The following is a 20,006-nucleotide window of genomic DNA, read 5'->3' as shown; positions in this document are numbered from 1 at the left end:
TTGCCTCCTGAGGAGCTCTCCCCTGACTGGGGTTGCAGAGGAAGGATAGGGAGACCAGACTCCTAACACATGCAGCTAGAATAAGGCAGGTATGGAAACCTCAAGTCTAGAGTTCCCAGAGAGGTTAGGACCAGATTTTCCATTGTTCAGAGAGCTTTACAGAGGCTGAATTTTGAAAGAAAAACCCAATGCTGAATTTAGAGCTCTTCTGAAAATCCAGCCAGAGTTGAAGCTCTTGTGTGCTCAGATATCATAGTAACAAAGAAAGCAAAATCCCAGGGAGAGAACAGAGCCCTAAAAACCAAAACACTACAGGGGATACTATGCATCGAGGGACAAGATCAAAAGAAGAGGAATTTCTGTGATCAAAGTCTCTCTCTGTTACTGGCAGAGCCTCCCAACGTTACTGAGCAGCTGAGTGCTGGCAGCTCCCTGCCTGCCCAGGCTCGCCGGGCTGGCTGCCTTCCTGTGCCACGGGGCAGCAGCTCCCCAAGGAAGCAGCTTCATTTCCTTGTCACAAAGGCTGCGTGGGCCCCGGGGGGGGGCTGGCAGCTCCCCCTGGACCCACCTCTGACCTGGGATGCTGGCCACTGCCCCGGCAGTGGTGGTGGTAACCACCCGTGCTGCAGCAAGGCAAGGCAGAGCCTGCCTGGGTCCTGCTCCCAGCGCGAGTCCTTAGGGATGAAATGCAGTTGTACAGATCTTTGGTCAAGTCACTGAAGAAGGCTGTGAAGATGTGAGCCAGGCCCCCTGGAGCTAACACTGAACACAGCACTTGGAGAGCTAAGGGGACTTCCAGTTTGGACAGCAGCGTGTGTCCAACTACCTTGTTTCCACGGTGTGGCACTTCGGGAACAGGAGGAAGGGGAGGGAGCATGAAAGGGGAGTCCTGGCTCCTTGTCTGGGTGCCTCGTTTTTCCCGTGTCCTTCATTTGTTCTCGATCAGAGTCTGGACTTTGTAGACCAGGTCCCGAGCCAGCTTCAGGATCTGCTTGGTGTTGTGCCTTTCAGCCATTTCTGGAACACAGAAGGAAGGCACAAGACAGGCTAGACCTGAGCAGCCCAGGTCTCCAGGTGCCCCCAGCCCCTCTGCTGCTCAGCCAAGCTCAAGGCAGGAGATGAACCTGCAAATTCCTGCCCAAGTCCCCAGGCTCCACCCAACCCTCGAAGAGACACCTGACCCCGAAGAGTCATCATTAACCAGCTCTTTGCCATCCTGTTCCAGCACCAGCCTGGCACAACCACCCACTGCTCTGCTTGTTCTGCACATTCACCAGCACAGCCCAGACACGCCTGCCCACAGACAGACGTGCTCCTGCACCTCAGCAGCTGCCACAGGGGGAGCCCAACAGAACCTGAGCTGTACCGTTGAAAAACTTGATGATGTCTGTAAAATCCATGTTGTTCTCCAAGATGATGTCCCGGTACATTTCCACCAAGGCCAGGGCTATGAAGAGCACGTAGTGTGCAGAGGAGACATGTGCAGCTGCCCAGATGGTCTCCCAGACGGCGAACACGTCATCGTACACCAGCTCTGGTGAGAGAGGAGGAAGGCCAGAAGTTACTGCACCAGCCATGGTTTTACAGCCCTCCTGACTCACAGAGCTCACCACAGCGCTGGGAAGACACGCTCTGTGGTTCCTTCCCACAAGAACCCGTTCCAGTTGGAAGCAATAAGTCAGTCATTTGCAAAGACAAACATTCTGGCCTGCAGCAGGTGGCACAGGCTGCAGGACACACACCTGCTGGGTACCCACCAGCAGCTCTGCAACAACAGACCCTGCACCGAGACAGAAAAGTCAGCCACGGACCCACCAGAGGAACAGGAACACGTGGGGACAGTGCAGATGAGTGAAGCTGCAGTGTACTGGGAAGTGTGGAAGCACAGCACACCTGCCCTCCCTCCCCGTTTGCTGCCTCCCTCCCAGCACACACCTCTCTTGAAGTCCAGGAGAAACCATCGGTAGCAGAAGTAGAAATGAGTGTAATCACCATTCTGGTGCATCAGCTCAAAGAGCTCAGAGTCTAGAATCTGCCAAGAAAAGCAAAAGGACACTGAGCAGTGCACACCAGTAGCACCAGACATTCCTCTGCCTGCCTTCCTCCCTTCCCACTGCTCTCCTACCACACCATCTTCCACCCAGCCTCTCCCTCCTTTGCAGTCCTGACACGTGTTGCTCCAGGCTGTCTTCACAGCCCCCTGCTCTTCCTCCTGCTTCCCTCTCCTGAAAACTCCTCTCAGTCCCTCCGAGACCCCCATTCCAGGATTTCCCCCTCTGGTTTGAGAGGGTGCCAGCCCTGTGATGGGACCCTCCTACCTGGATCAGAGATCTCATGTTGGCAAAGTGGGTGTCCATGGCTCCCCCATGGGGGAAGTTCTGGTTCATCCTCTTCATCAGCTCAGTGAAACAGCTGAAAGCCAGAGCCTCTGTGCAGGGAACAGAGACAGTCACTGCTGCACCACTGCTGCACCTGCAGCAGAAACTTCCCTAGGAATATCCTACCACCACCCCTCCAAACATGGGACCTTCCAACCGCAAAGGGCCACCCCCAGCCCAGCAGATCCCTCCACACACTCCCACAAAGGTATGGGGACCAGTAGACCAGAGCCACCCACTCACCATCATCCAGGATGACCAGGAGAGGAGCCAGAAGGTCACACATCCCCTGCACATACCCAATCTCAATGTGCTGCCAGATGTAGCTGCAAGAGAGAGAAGGAAAAGCAGCCCATGAGCCTTTCCTGTGCCACACAGGAGGAAGTTAATGTGTGGCACAGCCCTGGATCAACACCCTGCCATGGCCATGACCAAGGCTGTGCCATGGCAGAGTGAGGGGTTGATCAATTTATCATCCTCTTGGCTCTCCCTCCCTGCTTCTCCTCCCTGGACCCAGTGTCCCAAGATGCAACCAGCCCTGCAGAGGTATCTTCCCATATTTGGTAGCAAGTCAAAAAACGTGTTCCAAAAGGACTTGGATCCACTGCTGGCATGAGGGAAGAATCTTTTCCATCCTACCCACTAGTTTTTCCAAAATCTGCTGTGTTGTAGGTCATATCTCAGCAGAGATCTCCAGCTCTGGCTGTCAGATCGAGTGACAGCTCTAACGAAACAGCAGCTTCTCCTCATTTTTGCAAGATGAGTAATAATATTTTAGCTTTTCCTGCCCCTGAGGCAGCTGCAGCTGCTGAGCTGGAGCTGGTTTGAGTTGGTGAATGTCACACAGCAACCTCCTAGTCACAGGGACCAAGCCAAGAGGATCAGAAATGCCCCCAGGTGCTGCTGTCTCCTGGGCAGGCACTGAGCACCTCCAGCACGTCCTCATTAGTGCCACAGCTCTGCGGGCTCAGCCTCATTAAAGCATTTTTTCCAGGCATATTCCAGAGAGCAGGCAAGATGTGCTGGGTTCAGACCATGAGCCCTCTGCTCCAGCCAACAGCCCAGACACTCCCAGTCACGAGGCAGAGCAGCACGAGGCAGCACAGGGTCCACCAGGGACCAGGAGGTCCTTGGAGCTGTGGCCTCAGGTCTGGGATGAGGAGGGGATTTGGGGGAGGAAGGCAGTGGAACGCAGCAACCAGAGCAAAGGCTGAGGCTCCAGCCTGAGGGTGAATGGAGCACAGGCTGAGAGAGCTGGGATTGTTCAGCTTGGAGAGGAGAAAGCTCTAGGGAGCCCATGTAATGGCCTTCCAGTGCCTGAAGGGGCTCCAGGAAAGCTGGAGAGGGACTGTTCACAAGGGCAGGGAGCAAGAGGAGGAGGGACAATGGTCTTGAACTGGAGAGTTCAAGAGGGGAGACTTAGATTGGATATTAGGAGGAATTGTTTACAGGGAGACTTAGATTGGATATTAGGAGGAATTGCTTTACAATGAGGGTGGTGAAACACAGGAACACGTTGCCCAGAGAGGTGGTGGAGGCTCCATCCCTGGAGACATGCAAGGTCAGGCTTGACCAGGCTCTGAGCAACCTGATCTAGTTAAAAATGTCCCTGTGACTGCAGGGGGGCTGGGCTGGATCCCTTCCCAGCCCCACACATTCTACGATGCTACGATTTAGGGAAACCAGCCACCAGCCTGAGGAGCCTCCCCTCATGGCAGGGAGGGCTGGAACCCCCTTCTAGTCCCCCCGAGCCCTCCCAGCCCCCCACCTGCACATGATGTTGCGGAGCTTCTCCAGGTTGGCCGGGGTGAAGTACCAGTAGTTGCGGTCGCAGCGCTGCACGTCCTTCTCGATGCGGTGCAGGTTCACCGTGTACATGTCCAGGAGCTCTGGCTGCCCCAAACCAAAAATGGCAACGTTGGTTTGTTTTCAAGTAAGGAGAGGGACCCTTCCAACCCCCACCATTCTGTGATTCTGTGGAGAAGCCAACCCAGCAACCAAGTACATACTTACAGAGTAGGTGACACCCGTTGAGGAGACAGCAGAGGCTTCACTGTTGGCCAGACCAGCTACAGCCAGAGAATCCAGCTGCGGGTACAAACTCTCCATCTCTGGCTCCTCAGAGAGGTTGTCTTCGCTCTCCACCAAGCTTTGCTTTTCAGCCTCACTCTCTGCCCAGCTCTCTACCACAGTCAGGGCCAAGGAGTCACCATCCTGCAGGCCTTCTGCCACATTCTCACCCATGGAAACAAAGTCCACGCTTCCATTGGTGGGAAATTCACCCTCCAGGCTGTCTTGGTCCTGCAGCTTCTCCTCCTGCTGGGCACTATCTGGTTCCTGTGGGGCTGACCCATCAGACCCACCAGCTTTTCCCTGAGAGCTTCCCGAGGATTTGTTGGTATCCAGGGCACTGTCCTCATTGCTGAAGCTGCGCTCTGAGAATCCTGATGTGATGGAGAAGTTCTGGGAAGAGGGGTGGCCAGAATCAGGGGAACACGTGCCGTTGGGGACCGTCCCATTAGGGATCTTGCTTTGCTTGCCATCTCCCAGCTGAGCATCTGCCTCAGTCTGTTCCACTTCATCAACGGACTCAAATACCTGCAAAGCACGAGTGGAGCCACATCAGAGGGAGCCAAGGTGTGAAGGCCATGGGGGGGTTAGTCCTCTGAGCCTGGGCACAGCAGATTGAGCATTAACCCTACCAAGCAGAGCCCAGTTCTAAACTTAGTGGCTCCACAGGCAGGTTTGTGAGTCATTTACCTTTTCCAGCACCTTTTCACCAGAAATCATGATGGTTATCAACCAGCCCACAGCATCAGGTGGCAGAGAGCCACGTGCTGCTGGGTGGCTGGTGTCTGAACGAGCAAGAGGGCACCAAGCCCTGGCACCCACCTGTGTGCTGGAGCTGGAGTCGCTCTGCAGCCGGGCGTGATTCTGACGGCCAGAGCTGCAGCTCTGGGAAGACTGCAGAGAGAGAGGGGAAAGGCCAGTGAAAAGACAAAGAGCAGGGTGTGTGGAGCAGCCTCACCCCAGGCTGTCAGAGGTGGGTGCATCTGCCTGTGGGGAACTAGCAGAAAACGCATCCAACACGTTCCCATGTTTGACCCACGAGATGTTCCCGCTGCGCCGGCGCTGCTGTGCAGGTTTGTCACACAGCACAGGACCTGCCTCAGCCCAGCCCCGGCAGCTGCTGCAGGAGAGGATGACAAAAACCAAAGCCCCAGGCCAGCCGTGTGTTTGGGCCTGGGAGGAGCTGGTTCCCCCTGGCCCGCAGGGAGGTCACGCTGCCTCCCTGGATTGCAGATTTCTACAAATCTCTGCCCTAATTTGGCAGCGACGCAGCCCTCCCGTCTCAGTTTACATAAACGATGAAGTCACAGGCTATAAAACAATCCCTCCAACTACAATAATGGTTTTTGCCTTTTCTTAAAGGCCAAATATCGACGTTTGAAGCCGGGCTCAGGCGAGGCAGCCCCTGGGAAAACAACTACAAATAAGCAGCTCCCTTACCAGGCTCCCAGCCGAGGCACAGGGGGAAGCTGCAGGCTCTGCAGCCCCAGCCCCGTGCCCTGCCCCGGGGGTTCCCCCTGGACAACCAGCCTTCCCGACCCAGCGAGTCCCCCCGGGCCCGTCCTGGGATGCGGGAGCAACGACGGAAAACGGCCCCTCCAGAGCAGGCACAGGAGCTGCCCCAGCCCAGCACCGCACCGGGCAGGGCTCTGAGCCCAGAGGAAGGGCCACAGTTTTCCTCCATTACCATGGGAACGTTTTATAACAGGAAATTTCAGGTTGAGATGGGAAAAAGGGGAAACCTTTGCATGTATTGACTCTGCCAGCTCCCCTCCCGGGACAGGCAGACGTGGGTGTGAGGGAAGAAACCCAGCAGAGATGCTGTGGGGACGGGAGTGACCCCTGGGGCTGCAGCAGCACCAGCTGCTGTCTCACCTCGCCCCTGCACACAGACCCTGGGCAGACCTCCCCACATCTCTCCCTCCCTGCAGCTCAGAGGATGTTGGGGAAGCCTCCAGCTCTGCACCCACCAGGCCCTTTTTGGCTCGGCCTCCACTTGCCCAGCTCTGATAGCCCAGCCCTGCCCTGCTGGGCTGCTCCCCTCCAAGGACCAAGCCCACGTGGAAACGCTCCTTGTTCTCTGTTCCCAGGACTCCCTTTCCTTTAAAAGGCTTTTCCCTCCCCACCCTTTGGCTTGGGCAGCTGATGGAAAAGGGAGACAAGAAACCCACTGACCTGTCTCACAGCCTCTCTGTGCCAGAAACATGGTCCTTCTTCACCCTACTTCAACACCAACTTCCACGGGGCTAATCCTGGTGTGTACCCAGAGTGCCAACCAGGTCAATGGGTCTCTCTTGTTCGCCAGAAATAGCCACAAGGAACATTTCACAGGACTGGGGAGCATGTCTGGATTTGGACACGTGGCTCCACAAATGAGTTCTGGGGTCCCAGCTGACCTGCTGCCCCCTGCCAGGACCCCCTGCCCCCTCCCTGGCTCTCGGGCCCCCTGTGCCAGCATCCCTTGCAGGGACACAGATGCAGAGCTGCTCAGTGTCCCTGCAGATACTGTGGCTGCAAGAACCAAAGCAAATGTGTCAGACCTTCGAATTACCACCAAAACCTCTCAGCTAGGGCAGTACCACACAGTACAGAAACTGGGGTCATGCTGCAGGGAGTGTCTGCTCCTACTGCTGAACACTGGGGGAACAGATGAAAGGAAACAGGTACTAAAGCTCCAGCCGGCACAAATCACAGGGAGCAACAAGGCACAAGAGGCAGGCAGAGGTCAGGGAAGGCAGGTGAGCAAGAGCTGTGCCTCCATCCCTGCCTGCAGCACACGGAGCCCCCTCACCTCATTGCTGATGGTCGAGTCCCTGTGCATCATCCTCTGGAGGTGGGAATCCAGGCTGGCCCCCGAGGAGCACTTGGCCAGAGCTGCCGCGTGCGACTCCTTCTCGCGCTGCCGGACGATGGCCTCCCCCCCCAGCCACTCTGCCATCGTGTGCTCGTAGCAGGAGCGGGTCTGCTCGTCAGCCTGCAGAGGTGAGGGACAGAGGGTCTCGGGCAATGCCTCTGGGAGAGCCCTCCTGCACCCCACAGACAGCCCTGCACAGAGAAGTGCTCCTGTCAGCTATGGCTGGACAGGACATGAGGGTGCCCGTCCCTGCACAGCGCCAGGCAGAGCCTGGCAGAAATTAGGACAGAAAAATGAGTGTCCATCTCCTTCCCGCCTTCCTGAGGTGTGCAGGGCACTGAACAGCAGCAGCTGCAGAGGGCAGTGCCCAGCTTGGTCCTGTCAATTCCTGCTTATCTGAGTCTTTCTCCCACTTCCCATCTACAGCCGCAGTACAAAGGGGACACAACATGGGGGGCTCACAGGGTGGACAAGCTGTGAAGTACCCAGACCACCCCAATGCCAGGCACCAGCACACCCACACCAACCTCCTTCCTTTCTGCCTCCGTCATCCCAAACTGGTAATGGCCCAGCAGGAAGGGCCAGACAGCCTTCCTGATCTCGTGCTGGATCCCACCGTAGTAGATCAGCCTCAGCAGCTCCTGGTCCTCGTAACTCTGTGGGAAGAGCTGGGAGTCAGGGCACACACAGCCCAGTGGGTGGCAGATGCAGCCCCAGCTTGGCTGTGCCACCTCCCAGCACCCCGGGTGCTGGGGACACCCAAGGGATGATCAGCACCAACTCCTGCCTGTCCACTGCAGATGTTCTCTCTGGTCTCTGCCTGGGCTTAACGACACCCCTGTGAATGGGCATTTTGGGAAAGACTGGACAGCCACAGCCAGGAAGTGCCCCACCAAATCACTCAAGGTCACTGCTGTGCCTCTGAGCTCTGCAGTAGGTCAGGAATATGGCACTGGGGGCAGCTCTCCTGCCCTGGCAGCGTGCTGGGACCCCCCTCAAGGGCACAGTGCTCGGGGGGACAGACCATGCTGCAGGCAGCCTGGAACAGAAGCATGCTCAGGAGAGCAGCCTTCATTCCCTGGCTTCCAGGAGTGGAGGATTAGGAGCCCTGGGCTCTGTGCCCAGCCTGGGGCAGGCTGCCTGACTTCTCTGCTGAGGGAACTTCCCAGTGTGCTTCACCTTACCGTGCCATAACTGCTTATGCCACGCTGCCCTGGACATCCCAAGCCCACCACAACTGGGGTGTCCCTACCGTGCTGTCCTGCAGGTATCTCTGCCATATGTCCACAGTCAGTCCTGAGCTGGCACTGCAGGGCAGGTCGGGAGACACGATGCTGTGGTTGACCAGCGCCGAGAGGTGGGTGCGCACCGTGGAGAGGTGTCTGCAATAGGCCAGCCCTGTGCCAGGAGCAAACACGCAGCTGGGGAACTCGGGGAGACACGAGGGGGAAGAGCAGGAGAAAGCTCTGAGGGGTCTGGTCCCTGAAGGAGACCCTCTGAAGCCCAAAAAGCAGCCGAGCAGGGAGTCTGCTGGGACGGGTCAGGATCTCAGTATCACCACCAGCACTGCTGCTTGCTGGGCTGAACTCCGAGGATCAGAGCTTGGATATTTGCTCCCAACTCTGAGCACATGCACGTGGGGTCCTGCTTGCTACACACTGGTCCCAGCACCCTTGGCCACTGCCACTGCCCTGCTGCCTCAGCACCACTCCTAGCCCCCATCCCAGGACCTTCTCCCTTGCCCACCACACATCAAGGCTTCATGGACGTGACAAGTACTCACAGCCATAGAAGGCCCGGGAGAGGATCTGGTACTTCATGTTGTCACACAGCAGCTTCAGCGGAGCCCTGACAACAAACACGTGGGGTGTGAGAAGAGGAAACACCCCCACGCTGCCCCCAGCCCCTGCTGGAATCTGACTGTCCCAGCTTTGCCTTCAGAGGTGAAGCACAGGAGCTCTGCCCAGCTTGAGAGCAGCAGCTCTTGCTGCCAGGACACGGCCACAGAGCAACTGAGATGTCCCAGAGCAGGGGACAAGCCTCACTTCAGCCTGGAGATGTCCCACTGGCCCCTGTGCAAATGGTCCGTGGGCAACCAAGCCAAGTGGAGACACCACTGGGCTGTCACCTCTCAGCTGTGTTTTCCTCTCCCTGCAGGTCTCCAAGCAAGCAGCAGCAGGACCCTCCTACCTCTCGTGGCTGCAGCCGTTGGGGGGCCCACTGTCCGAGGAGCCACTCTGGGAGCAGGAGGAGCAGGAGGACTTGCGGGTGCTGGGCTGCCACATGGGAGGCAGGCTGGGACCTGGCGTGTCCATCAGGTCCTGGGGCACTGCAAGAGGGTGGGGAGAGGAGTATCAGTGACTGCCTGGCACTGCCTGGAGCTGGGAGAGCCACAGGAGGCCACCAGAGAGGAGAGGTTTGATTAGCAGCATCCCACAGTCTTCCCAAGGAGACTCCAGCAGCCAAGTAGGACTCACACCAGGTAACCACAGCACCAGCACTGAGGAGCTCAGGAAAGGAAAGGAAACAAAGAGCATTGATGAGAGAGAGTGAGAGAAAACCATCTGCTAATTAATGACAGCACCTTCAACAAGCTCATCTGCAACTGGTGATTGAGGCAGAAAACAAACACCCAACCCAGACAGACCTGAGAAAAGGGGCTGCAACAGACTGTTGCACAGATGAGAAAAACCATGATTGGAATCAACTGTTGTCCCAGGACAAGTGGATGACTGGAAGGTAAAAGCTCCCAAACACTAGGATCCCATCCAAGATTCAGGGAAAGGCAGGAGCATCCAAATCACAAGACAGGGGATAAAGACTTGGATGAAGATGTTGAGAGGCACAGCAGGAGCAAGTAGCTCCTCATGTTGTCACTTGCTAAATCCCTGCTTCAGCTCCCAAGGGCTACTGCAAAGGCCTCAGATCCTGCTCAGGAGCTGCCCTGCAGACCCAGCAGGGGCAGAGCCAACCCAAGGGACATGCAGCTCCAGCCCAGCTGTCCCCAGACTGAGAGTGGGGCTGCTGGCCTGGAACAGCTCCTGCCCCTCAGTCTTGGGCCTCCCTTGGAAAAGATCATCATGATGGAGGTAACTGTGGGATGTAGAACAGGAGTCATGAAAAGTAATCCCCTTTGCTCCTCCCTGGAAATTAAATTGTGGGAGAAACTCCAGGTCCCAGCTGGGAGGTCTCCTCCCCTGCCCACGGGCACCCTGGCTCTCCCTGCTTGTCATACTGAGCAACTGCTGCTAGCAAGAAAAAGGTGGAACTGCTCCTGTTTCCCTCATGTTGAGCAGGTGCTGAGGGGTCAGGGATGGTCAGCAGGGCCAGGGGCACCTCTGCAGGAACTGCCAAGTGACAACACAGGCGAGCAGTGGCACAGACACAACAGCAGCCCCATGACACTGACACCGAGAGGCTCCCAGGGCAGTGAGGGGGGGTCGGGCCGTGGTGGGGAGACTTGGAAACCATTTAGGCATCACCACGATCTTGCTTGCAGCTGGAGGCCTCGGGGTCTTCCCTCTCACAGCAGGGATGGAGATCACAGATGCAAGGAATGGGTGAAAACTACCATTAATGGTAACTAGAGACACAGAGAGAAGACAAGGGCACAAATGAAAGAGGAGAAGGGAAGAATCTGTAGGGAAGAAAGAACTGGTGCAGTTCCACCCTCTCTGGGAAGGTCCACAGGAACCACACAGACTTTGATGATGCCATCTGAGGAGACTGCAGCAATTCCTTTCAGAGAAAATCTGGCCCCTAGCACAGAATTTAAAGGGGTAGATCAAAAGGAAGCTACAGAAAGGAGGGTCTCTCTCTGCTATTTTAGCCTGTATTAGGTTCTTATCTGACTCACTGGACTGTGTTAGTCACCCAAAGGCAGGGAGAGGGAAGTATCATCCTAACTGATGTTCCAAAGGAGTCACAGGAGGTGGGATTACCCCTTCCAGCCTCAGAAATAGAAAACTGAGGTTTTGATCAGATTTCATGGCTCTTTAAAAAACACTGCACAAGTCTTCTACTACACACTTGGTTTTCCCCCTTGTAAAGTCCTCTGCCATGTTCCCAGAAGTCAAAGAGATTGTTCTTGGTATCCTGCAGAAGAGGAAGGACAAACGTAGAGTCACTTCCAAGCACAATGTTCAGATGATTCACAACCAGACATTGCAGAGAGATTTCTGGTTTGGTGAATCCAGCAGCATCCTTCTGCCTGGCCCTGGGAGCCAGGAGGGGGGCCAGGTGGGTGAGGGCAGCAGCACAGGGCTGGGGGCTGCAGCCTCTCCCCTGCGCTGCAGCAGCAGCACTGGAGGAACGGAGGAGCAGAGCTGGATCTAATGCAGCCCTCGCTGGCTTGGCCTGGTGACAGCAAGGCAAGAATCACTCCTGGAGGCCTGGGATGGTGAGAAGTGACCCCAGGGAACATGACCAAAGTGAACCTTGCTACTGGAATTACGTGCAAGAATTTGTTCTCCAACCACTCAGGCCACCAGCCCGTTGTGCAGCTGCAGGAACAAAGGGCTCAGGAGCAAGTGAGAGGTTAGAACAAAAAAAGACCTTCCCAGCCCGGGCATGATGTGGAATGAAGGGCAGCCCTGTCCCAAGCCAAGCCCATTCCTCTGGAAGCACCTTCCTGGCAGGCTCTGCCACGTGCCTGTGGGTGTGTGTCCCCTGCTCACACAGCCCTGCACATCCACCCACCCAAGCACCCTCTGCCACCACACTCACCCAGCTCGGACTGAGCCCCGGGGTAGATGATCCTGAAAACATAATCTGTGGCTTCATCGTCTTCCTTGTCGGACGCAGACTCGGAGGAGCCCTGGGGACTTCTCTTCCTCAGCTTGGGGAACACCTTTCCCTGGGTGAACAAAACCTGCTCTCCAGGAGCTGCCCCACACCTGCTGCCAACCTCCTGCCCACCCAGAGCCCCTGCCTGGCCAGCCCAGCTGGTGTTTGCTCCTTCCCTGGCTGGAGCAGCCCCTGGATTGAGCTTCCAGCCCCACAGTGAAGACACAGCCCTGTTTGTACACAGGGTACGTGTAACCCACAAAGCATGGCCAGGCCCAGGAGAACCAAACCCACCACACCTCATGGCCAGCACCCCCAAACCACCTCCCTTCAGAAGCTGGTCAAGGCCACGAGCTAAACCACACTGCTGTATTTCAAGCCCACTTTCTTTCTTGGTGTTGGGCTCAGGAGCAAGCCCTGCCATGGGGTCCCTACCTTTCCCCGCTGCGACCACAGGGGTGGGTCCAGCTGCCCATGAGGCAGGAGACCATTCTCCAGGCAGGACAGGAACTGCAGTAAGTGTCCTCCTCTGGGGAACCGCAGGGGGGGCCTCTGGATCCCATCCTGGCTCACCAAGACAACTGTTCCACCACAGTCTACTGTTAGCAGCAGTGACAGCAGGAAGAAGACACAGACATGAGCGAGGGAAACACTGCCAGTCAGGAATGCAGAGAACAGGCAAGAAAGCTCAGGGAATTGTCTTTCTGGTATGGAAAAGAAATAATTAATTTCTTGTTTGGATTCCTAAAGTCCATGACAAGTCTGGAGCACCACCCGGAGCTCTGGACATCTGCCCTGGAGCTGGATCAAAACATCCCCGCGTAGGCACTCCCCAAAGATCTAATGATGCAGGTGTCAGGGCAGCCCCAGCCCCCAGCAGCCCCCTCTGGCCTTACCTTGCTGGTGACAGTGCAAGTAGACAATCTCCTCCAGGCGGATGGTCATGGCATAGTCCCAGTACACACTGGAACAGAGGAACAGGAACTCGTGAGCTTCTGGGATGCAAGAGGCTCTGCTTCTGTTCACACCAGCTCCAGATCCTGCTATGCTGGCACCAGGAGAAGCTACAGAAAGGATGAGGTCCCAGCAGCAGCGTGACTGCCACAAAGCCAGCCTGAGTGGGTGACAACACCCTTCCAGAGTGACTGTCCCTTCCACTACAGTTCCACCAGGGCAAGCCCAGTCCCACCAGCCCTGGGCTGTTTCTCTACCCTCACATCACTCCCAGACACAGACAACATGCCCAGGGATCCTGGCAGTCACAGGGAGGGATGTGTAGCCCTGCAGAGCTGAGGATCCTCCTCTGGGCACCCTGGAAAGGACTTGGTGCCCTGCTGTGGCACTGGGAGAACCCCAGGAACCTGCCAGGAGCAGCCCCAGAGCCCCAGGGGAAGCTGTGAGTGCAGTCTGAGTATGGGCTGCTGCTCTGCTGAGCTCCTGTCCCCAGGGCAGGGGGAAAGCAACCCTACCAATCAGTGGGGTTTTTTGAGGCTGAGAGTAAATTTGGTGCCCATTGCTTCTGTTGGGAGCTGCTCTCCCTCAGCACAGGCACCTCCAGGTGACAGCACTTCCAGAAAATGCTGCAGAGCTGCTGGTCCCCAGGCAGGGCAGACCCAGAGAGACCAGGGGGAGCTGGGGAAGGGGATGTCTCCAGGAGACATGTGGCCTCAGGCAGGGTTTCATTTCTGTGGAGACCCCAGGAAGAGCTCTCTGAGGGTGTCAGCACCAGCAACATCCTGCTCCTTTGCAACAGAAGTGAATTTCCAGATTCTGAGCAGCATTATCTGCCACTTCACAAAACCAGCACTGAAAATAAAGGCATTCTAAACTGGCTCATGAAGGCAGGTGAGGACAGGAAGGGGTGAGGGGGAGTCTCTTCTTGTAGATTCATACTTACTTTGTCATCTGACTCCTCTTTTCCTTGGTCAAGTCTTGACACTGGGAATTTTTAGAGCTTAGGCTGATGCCCAAGTCAAGAACTCAGAAAAGTAGTGCAGAGATGAAAGCAGCATTTTAGGGGCAGGGAACCAGGCATAACAGAATGGCCCAGGGGCCAAGAAGAGAGGGGAGATGAAAAGAACACAAGGAAACAAAACAAAAAAAGCTACAATTGAGAATAAACAAAACTGAGAATAAGTTTTGCAGAAGAAGTTCATAATCCCAGCTCAAAGAACCAGTGCCCTGAAAGCTCCAGCTCTCCTGGAGCATTTGCTGGTGGAAAGGGGATTTTGTTTGCTGTGTTTTGTTTCTCAGGTGAATCGGGACCTGGGACTATTGATGCTACAGCTCCTGCTCTGCTGTGGGTCTGTGCCCGTGCAGCCTGCAAGGCTTGCAGCCCTCAGCAGAAATGCCACAGCCCGACAGGGAGCCCCAGGGCACAGCAAACACCCCGGGCAGCAAACCCAGGAGACCTCAGCCCCCCTGGAGGACCGAGCTCCAGGGACCCCGTTACATCCAAGGGCCTTTGGATCCCTGCAGGAGCAGCTGCAGACTGAGCCAAACCAGCACCGTGAGGTGGCACCGGCTGCTCCCGAGGTGCCGTTCTCTGGGAACTGCTCATTCTCTGGGAACTGCTCATTCTCTGGGAACTGCTCATTCTCTGGGAACTGCTCGTGCTCCCTCTCTCGGCAGATGCTCCTTTTCTGTTCATGAGCGTCTCGGCTCCACGGGCTAAAATAACCACAGTAAACCTGCAAGCACTGGGAAGTGCATGGAGAGGGCATTCTCCTGAGGAAACCCCTGAGGGCAATAAAGGAAACCACTTTGTCTCTTTCAGAACAAGCGTTCCCAGTTCCCTTGCTCAACGCTTCCCAGCAGAGACAGACACTGCTCCCCTGAGCTCGCCTCTCCCACCACCTCGGGCCTCTTCCCTGTCCCTTCCCCTGTTCCAGACCCAAGGATGGATGTTTTGCTCTGCAGTCAGTGGGAAAACTCACTGGTGGCCTCAGACACCAGATCCAACCCGTGAGCCTGGGGGACACCTCCCTTCCCACACCAGGGCGCCCTGGGAGTGTCACCTCTTCTCGTAGTCCAGGTCCCCCACAGAACCGTTCATCAGCTGGTTGGGAGTCCACTTCAGAGCCATGATGTCAGCTGTCTGGTGAAGGGACAGGTACCCTGGGATGGCCTCCATGTCGTCTCGCTTGAGAAAAGAAACAAAGGAGGAGAGGGAGCTGCTGAGAGCAGGCTGGAAGGCACCAGAAGCACGAAGCGCTACTCAGACAGAAGCAGAGCTGCTCCATTCCATTGGGAGGATCCACATCACCAACACAGCCCAGTCACTGCCTTCCCCGATTAAAAATGAGCCTGTGCCTTTCTCCATCCAAGAGCAACTTGGGGCAGAACTGCCTGGCAGGGGGCAGAACAGCATTTTACAGCCCCGATGCCCCAGGGACTTACGGGCTGCACCAGGACGTTGTTCTTGCCGTAGAGGAGCGTGGCCCGGGAGTTCTGGTGCAGGGACTCCACGTAGTCCCTGGCAGACAGGGAAGGCCTGTCATCCATACTGCCACTGGAATGCCTCTTCTGAATCTGGAAGAGATCCACCTTCAACGTGAGGTGAGCACAGAAGCCTCTTGCTTTCAAAAAGCTTTTCATGAAAGCCCATTGACACACTTAAGTAAGTTACTATTAGAAATCTTTCCCTTTGTGTCCTCTAAGAGGATTCCTGGCTCTGGCCGAGCTCAATTCTGTACTTAGAGAAGCCCCAGGAGTGTGCTTGGTTTGCAAGAAACAGAGCAGAACTCAGCTGCCTTTGCTTTTCCCTCATACCCCACATTCCCAAGGGGCAGAGACCTCACCCTGCAGCGCCGCCTTGGCCCGACACGACCCCGGTTCCCAGCACAACCCCTGCTCCCAGCACTTCTGCCTTGGAGACTTCAAGCAACTGCACTTTTCTACTTTCTCTCATCAGTGAGAGGTAAAACCAGAGGGAGCAATCCCAGAGCCCCCCAGGCACGTCCCACCCCCCAGGCCACCCCCACGCACGCAGAGCGCCGGGCGCTTGGTGGGCGAGTCCTGGCGGCAGTGGGAGCTGTGGATCCGGTGCCTCTGGACCAGCTCATCGGCTGAGGGGTCTGTCCAGAAGTGGTCAGCAGTCTTCATCTTCGTGTACTCCAGAGCACAGGGCCCCACTGCACAGAGAAGAACAGCCCTAAGACAGTTGGTGGTGTTCCAATGGTCACAGTCACCTCTCGGAGCCCCTGCGCCTGGCACCTCCACGCAGGGGAGGTGGGATGGCAGGCACCCAGTGCTCAGCACACGTTGCTGCATCGTGTAACAGGAGCCAGGAATTCAGAGGGGTCAGATGGCCCTGGCAGCCAGCAAGGACCTGCTGCCTGAGTGGCCAGATCCCTGCTGGGCCCCGTGCTGCAGGATGGAGCTGCTGCCCAGAGCCCAGCGCTCAGCCTGGGCAAAGAAAGGAAGCCCCCAAGCTCAGCCTTGCAGCTCCCATCTCTGGGCACTGCCCAGCAGCTCTGTATCCTGTGGTCCTCCTGAGAGCTCCACAGGGCTACCTGCCCCAGGCTATCCAGTTTTCTGAGGGTCTTGCAAGAAAACAACTGCCTTTCACAGCCCAGATGGCAGAACTGGGAACATGGGGTTGGAAAGCAGCTGTCACAGTAGGGTAAGAGGAAAGTGTTACCCAACAGAGATGCAAGAATTGGCCCATCCACAGGATCCATCAGGAGAGCTTCTTTCTCATAGTACTTACTAGAAGAAATGAAAGAGAGCAGAATGCTGTAGCATTTCAGCCCCTGGGACTGCAAAATTACAGAGACTGTTGTTTTTAATCACTGTCATGCCCTTCTCTTTCTGCATCGCCCCTGATGGTGAGAGGGCAGGAAGCCCCTAGTAGGCTGTTTCTGCTGGTCTTGAAATTCCTGGGGAGCAGCCACCCTCCTGCACCCCATCGTGGGCATCACCACTTCCTAACAAAACAGCCCCAGGACTGGAGCTGACACCTTCCAGGACAGGACACCACAGCATGCAGTTTGCAGAGTTTGAGGACAACACTGTTCCCAAAAACCCAGCTGTCAGCAGAGCTGTCTTTATTATAGGGAGTGGACGGTGGCCACCAGCAGCAGGATCAGAGTCCCCCATGCTGGGCAAAGAGCAAAACAAGTGGCCTGTCCCATCCAGGGACTTCTCTGATCCACATGGACACAGCTGAGCCAGCAACACCTCCAGCACCACGGGGAGGGGCAGATGCTGGTGGTGGGTTGGGGTGGGCAGCTGGCTGGCCTGTGCCAGCACTCACCTGCTGTTTTCTACCAAGTAATGCACGATTTTATCCAAGACCTTCTCGAAGAGGGCCGTGCGGATCCAGAGGTGCTTGATGGCTTGAGGAGACAGGTTGGGCAGCTTCGGCACCTTGCGCACGTTCTCGGGGATGCCCTGGACTTGATTTCGTCTTTAGAGGCACAAGGCAAAAGACAACAAGGTGACTGGCTCATCACTGAGCACTGCAGGAGCCCAAGGCACCCCAGGAACCTCGCGGGGCTGGGAGCTCAGTGGGGCTGGCTGGGAGATGCCCAGGGTGGGGACAGGGCTCTGGAGGCTGCTCCCTTCACCCCTTCCATCCTCTACTCCAGAAGGCCCACATCTGCATTTGAAAACTGACTTCATTAAATGTGCTCCCCACTGTAAAGTCACCCCAGGAATAAGCCTCTGCCTCAGCTGAGCCCTCCAACCCACACACCTTCTCCTCTGGTGCCCAAGGAGAGCAGTTCACAAGCAGAGCAGCTTATCTTAGGAGAGTGCAAAGATTCCTGCCCCCAGGTAGCTGCTCCATCCATCTCCCTGGTTCCTGTCCAGGGATGAGTAAGCCAGTCTCCAGCAGCAGGTGAATTACTGCAGGCTCAAGCCCTGCACGTGGGGGCAGACCAAGTTTGGTTCCAGTTGGCCAAGTGCACCATGAGCTGTGGCAGCTCAGGAGCAAACATGCTCAGCTGTCCCTGAAGCGTGAGACAAGGGGCAGAGGGAGCAAGAAGCTGGTCATTCTAGCTGAAACCACCACTCACAGCCTCCTGGAAGCACAGCCAGTTTGCTCACTAGACCAAGAGCCCAGGACAGGACTCAGCTCCACTGAAAAGAGAAGCTCCTCCTGCAGCAGCTCCAGCTGCGACCCACAGCCCCCCCCGGCCCACGCGGACACACAAGTGACCCGTGGGACAGCAGCCAGGCTGGTGGTGCCTTACGCATTCTCAATGAGCTGCTCCAGGTCCTGCACCTTCTTGCACAGCTCCTCTGCCAGGGGGAAGCTCTTGCCCACCTTCATGAAGAGAGCTGCTATCTTGTTGCTGCGCAGGAATCCCGCCGCGCGCCGCTTCAGGCCGAACAGGACACAGGCTTCCACAGCAGCTGCAAAAACCCTCAGTGTTCACACAAACGTTTGCCTGAAAAAACCTGAAGGTAACCGACAACCTGGGGCTGAAGCAGAGGTTTAATAAACCACAGCTGCTACCAGCCTGGCTTTGGAGACCCTCTCAGCTTGGTGATGGCTCCGTTGGCTCTTGCAGCAGGTACAGGTAGCGAGGTCCTGGTGCAAAGCTTTGCTGAGCTCCCTGCAACAGGTTGTGGCTCTCACCAGGTCACAGAGAGAGCCCAGAGAGGCCCAGCTGCCTGCCCTGTCCTGCCAGGCTCCCTGCCTGGGAACTGGCTCTGCTGGTGAGGAGACAGCAATGACTCCACAGAAAGATGCCCACTTGTACAGGATCCACCAGCAATCGGTTTGCCAGAGTCCCCAGGGAGGGCTCAGGATGGATGGCTCGTGTCAAACACAGACTTATTAAACAGGCTGATCAAAGCACTGGAAAATTACACAGACCCACAGTTCTGCAGGCTATTGATCTGGGCCTGACAAGCAGCTTTCTGGCCCACCAGCACCTCTCCTTCCCCAGGAACCCATCACTGCAGAGCCAGGGCCAGCCATGCTGAGCCTCCCTGGGGCAGATGCTGCTTTGCCTCTCCTTTGGAAAGGCAGTTTTTCCCACAGCCAAACAACTCTGTGGAGATGTTTAAAAAGACCCTTCATGCAGACCTCTCAAGATCAGCTCCTGAGGCTGAAAGACGTGCTGATGATCTCTGCTCTGCTCAGTGCTGTGCCCAGCTCAGGGCCAGGCAGGCAGGGCAGGCAGGGCAGGCAGCATCCAGGCACTGCCAGACACCTCCCGTGCCACCAGCAGCAAAGCAGCACGTTTGGAGCAGCCAGCTCTGCCCACCCAACATCAGCCACCCAGAGCCACTGCACGGATGCCTCGTTTTCTGAGCAAAGCCCTGCACAAACCCTCCTGAAGGCCTGACACGCTGCCATTAGCACAGTCCATGCACAGATGGGTCTTCCTACCTGTCCCAGAGGAGTGTCAGCACAGATGGCTGTGGCTGTGGGACCCAATGCCAGACCCAGCCCTCCCTCACACAGACTCACATCACCCCAGATCCCTTCTCAGGGACATGGGGCAGGGAGTCTGTGCAGCTGCACCTGGGCAAGGGGGGAATTTTGATCCTCAGCAAGAGACCACAGGTATTCCTGAGATCCCAAGCTCTGCCCTGGCCAATTCAAGCCACCCTGGAGCTGAGCACGAAGGCAGCCTCAGCACTGATGGGGACCAGCAGCCCCCCAGCTGGCGCAGCCCCCAGCCCTCCATCACCCTCCCAGGGCAGCGTGAACGTGACAGGTGCCAACTCTTGTTTGTCCACTTCAAACCCTCCCCTTGCAGGCACAACAGAGCAGGTGGGGGCAGCTGCCCTTTCCTGCCAGACCACTGGTTTCATCACGGGGTTTGCGGTACGTTGGTTACCAGAGGAGGAGGAAGGCTTGGTGAGGAGGGCTCTGCAAGGACAGCAGCTCTCCCCGGAGGAAAGGGCAGCTCTGCCTCGCCAGAGCCAGGCTTGCAGCACGCTCTGCTTGTCAGGGAAAG

General features: G+C 56.7%; 1 protein-coding gene across 1 annotated transcript in view; it reads right to left on the bottom strand.

Annotated features, from left to right (window-relative positions):
• Window positions 1-928: 928 nt before the first annotated feature.
• SGSM1 (small G protein signaling modulator 1) overlaps window positions 929-20,006 on the bottom strand; it is a 28,360-nt gene continuing 9,282 nt past the window's right edge. Inside the window, exons 3-24 of the mRNA XM_009996854.1 lie at window positions 18,285-18,447; window positions 17,345-17,497; window positions 16,730-16,797; window positions 16,075-16,220; window positions 15,487-15,618; window positions 15,105-15,229; window positions 12,984-13,051; window positions 12,523-12,683; window positions 12,028-12,157; window positions 9,493-9,631; window positions 9,086-9,150; window positions 8,555-8,700; window positions 7,830-7,958; window positions 7,240-7,422; window positions 5,271-5,342; window positions 4,392-4,976; window positions 4,147-4,271; window positions 2,622-2,704; window positions 2,319-2,428; window positions 1,936-2,032; window positions 1,367-1,534; window positions 929-1,017 (exon numbers count right to left, since the gene is read on the bottom strand). Coding sequence (XP_009995156.1) covers window positions 929-1,017; window positions 1,367-1,534; window positions 1,936-2,032; window positions 2,319-2,428; window positions 2,622-2,704; window positions 4,147-4,271; window positions 4,392-4,976; window positions 5,271-5,342; window positions 7,240-7,422; window positions 7,830-7,958; window positions 8,555-8,700; window positions 9,086-9,150; window positions 9,493-9,631; window positions 12,028-12,157; window positions 12,523-12,683; window positions 12,984-13,051; window positions 15,105-15,229; window positions 15,487-15,618; window positions 16,075-16,220; window positions 16,730-16,797; window positions 17,345-17,497; window positions 18,285-18,447 — 3,137 coding nt within the window. The remainder of the gene's footprint in view (window positions 1,018-1,366; window positions 1,535-1,935; window positions 2,033-2,318; window positions 2,429-2,621; window positions 2,705-4,146; window positions 4,272-4,391; window positions 4,977-5,270; window positions 5,343-7,239; window positions 7,423-7,829; window positions 7,959-8,554; window positions 8,701-9,085; window positions 9,151-9,492; window positions 9,632-12,027; window positions 12,158-12,522; window positions 12,684-12,983; window positions 13,052-15,104; window positions 15,230-15,486; window positions 15,619-16,074; window positions 16,221-16,729; window positions 16,798-17,344; window positions 17,498-18,284; window positions 18,448-20,006) is intronic.

The sequence above is a fragment of the Chaetura pelagica genome, unplaced genomic scaffold, assembly GCF_000747805.2.
Source record: "Chaetura pelagica isolate M959 unplaced genomic scaffold, ChaPel_1.0 scaffold294, whole genome shotgun sequence".
Taxonomy (NCBI): domain Eukaryota; kingdom Metazoa; phylum Chordata; class Aves; order Apodiformes; family Apodidae; genus Chaetura; species Chaetura pelagica.
This window is presented reverse-complemented; position numbering and strand designations above follow the sequence as displayed.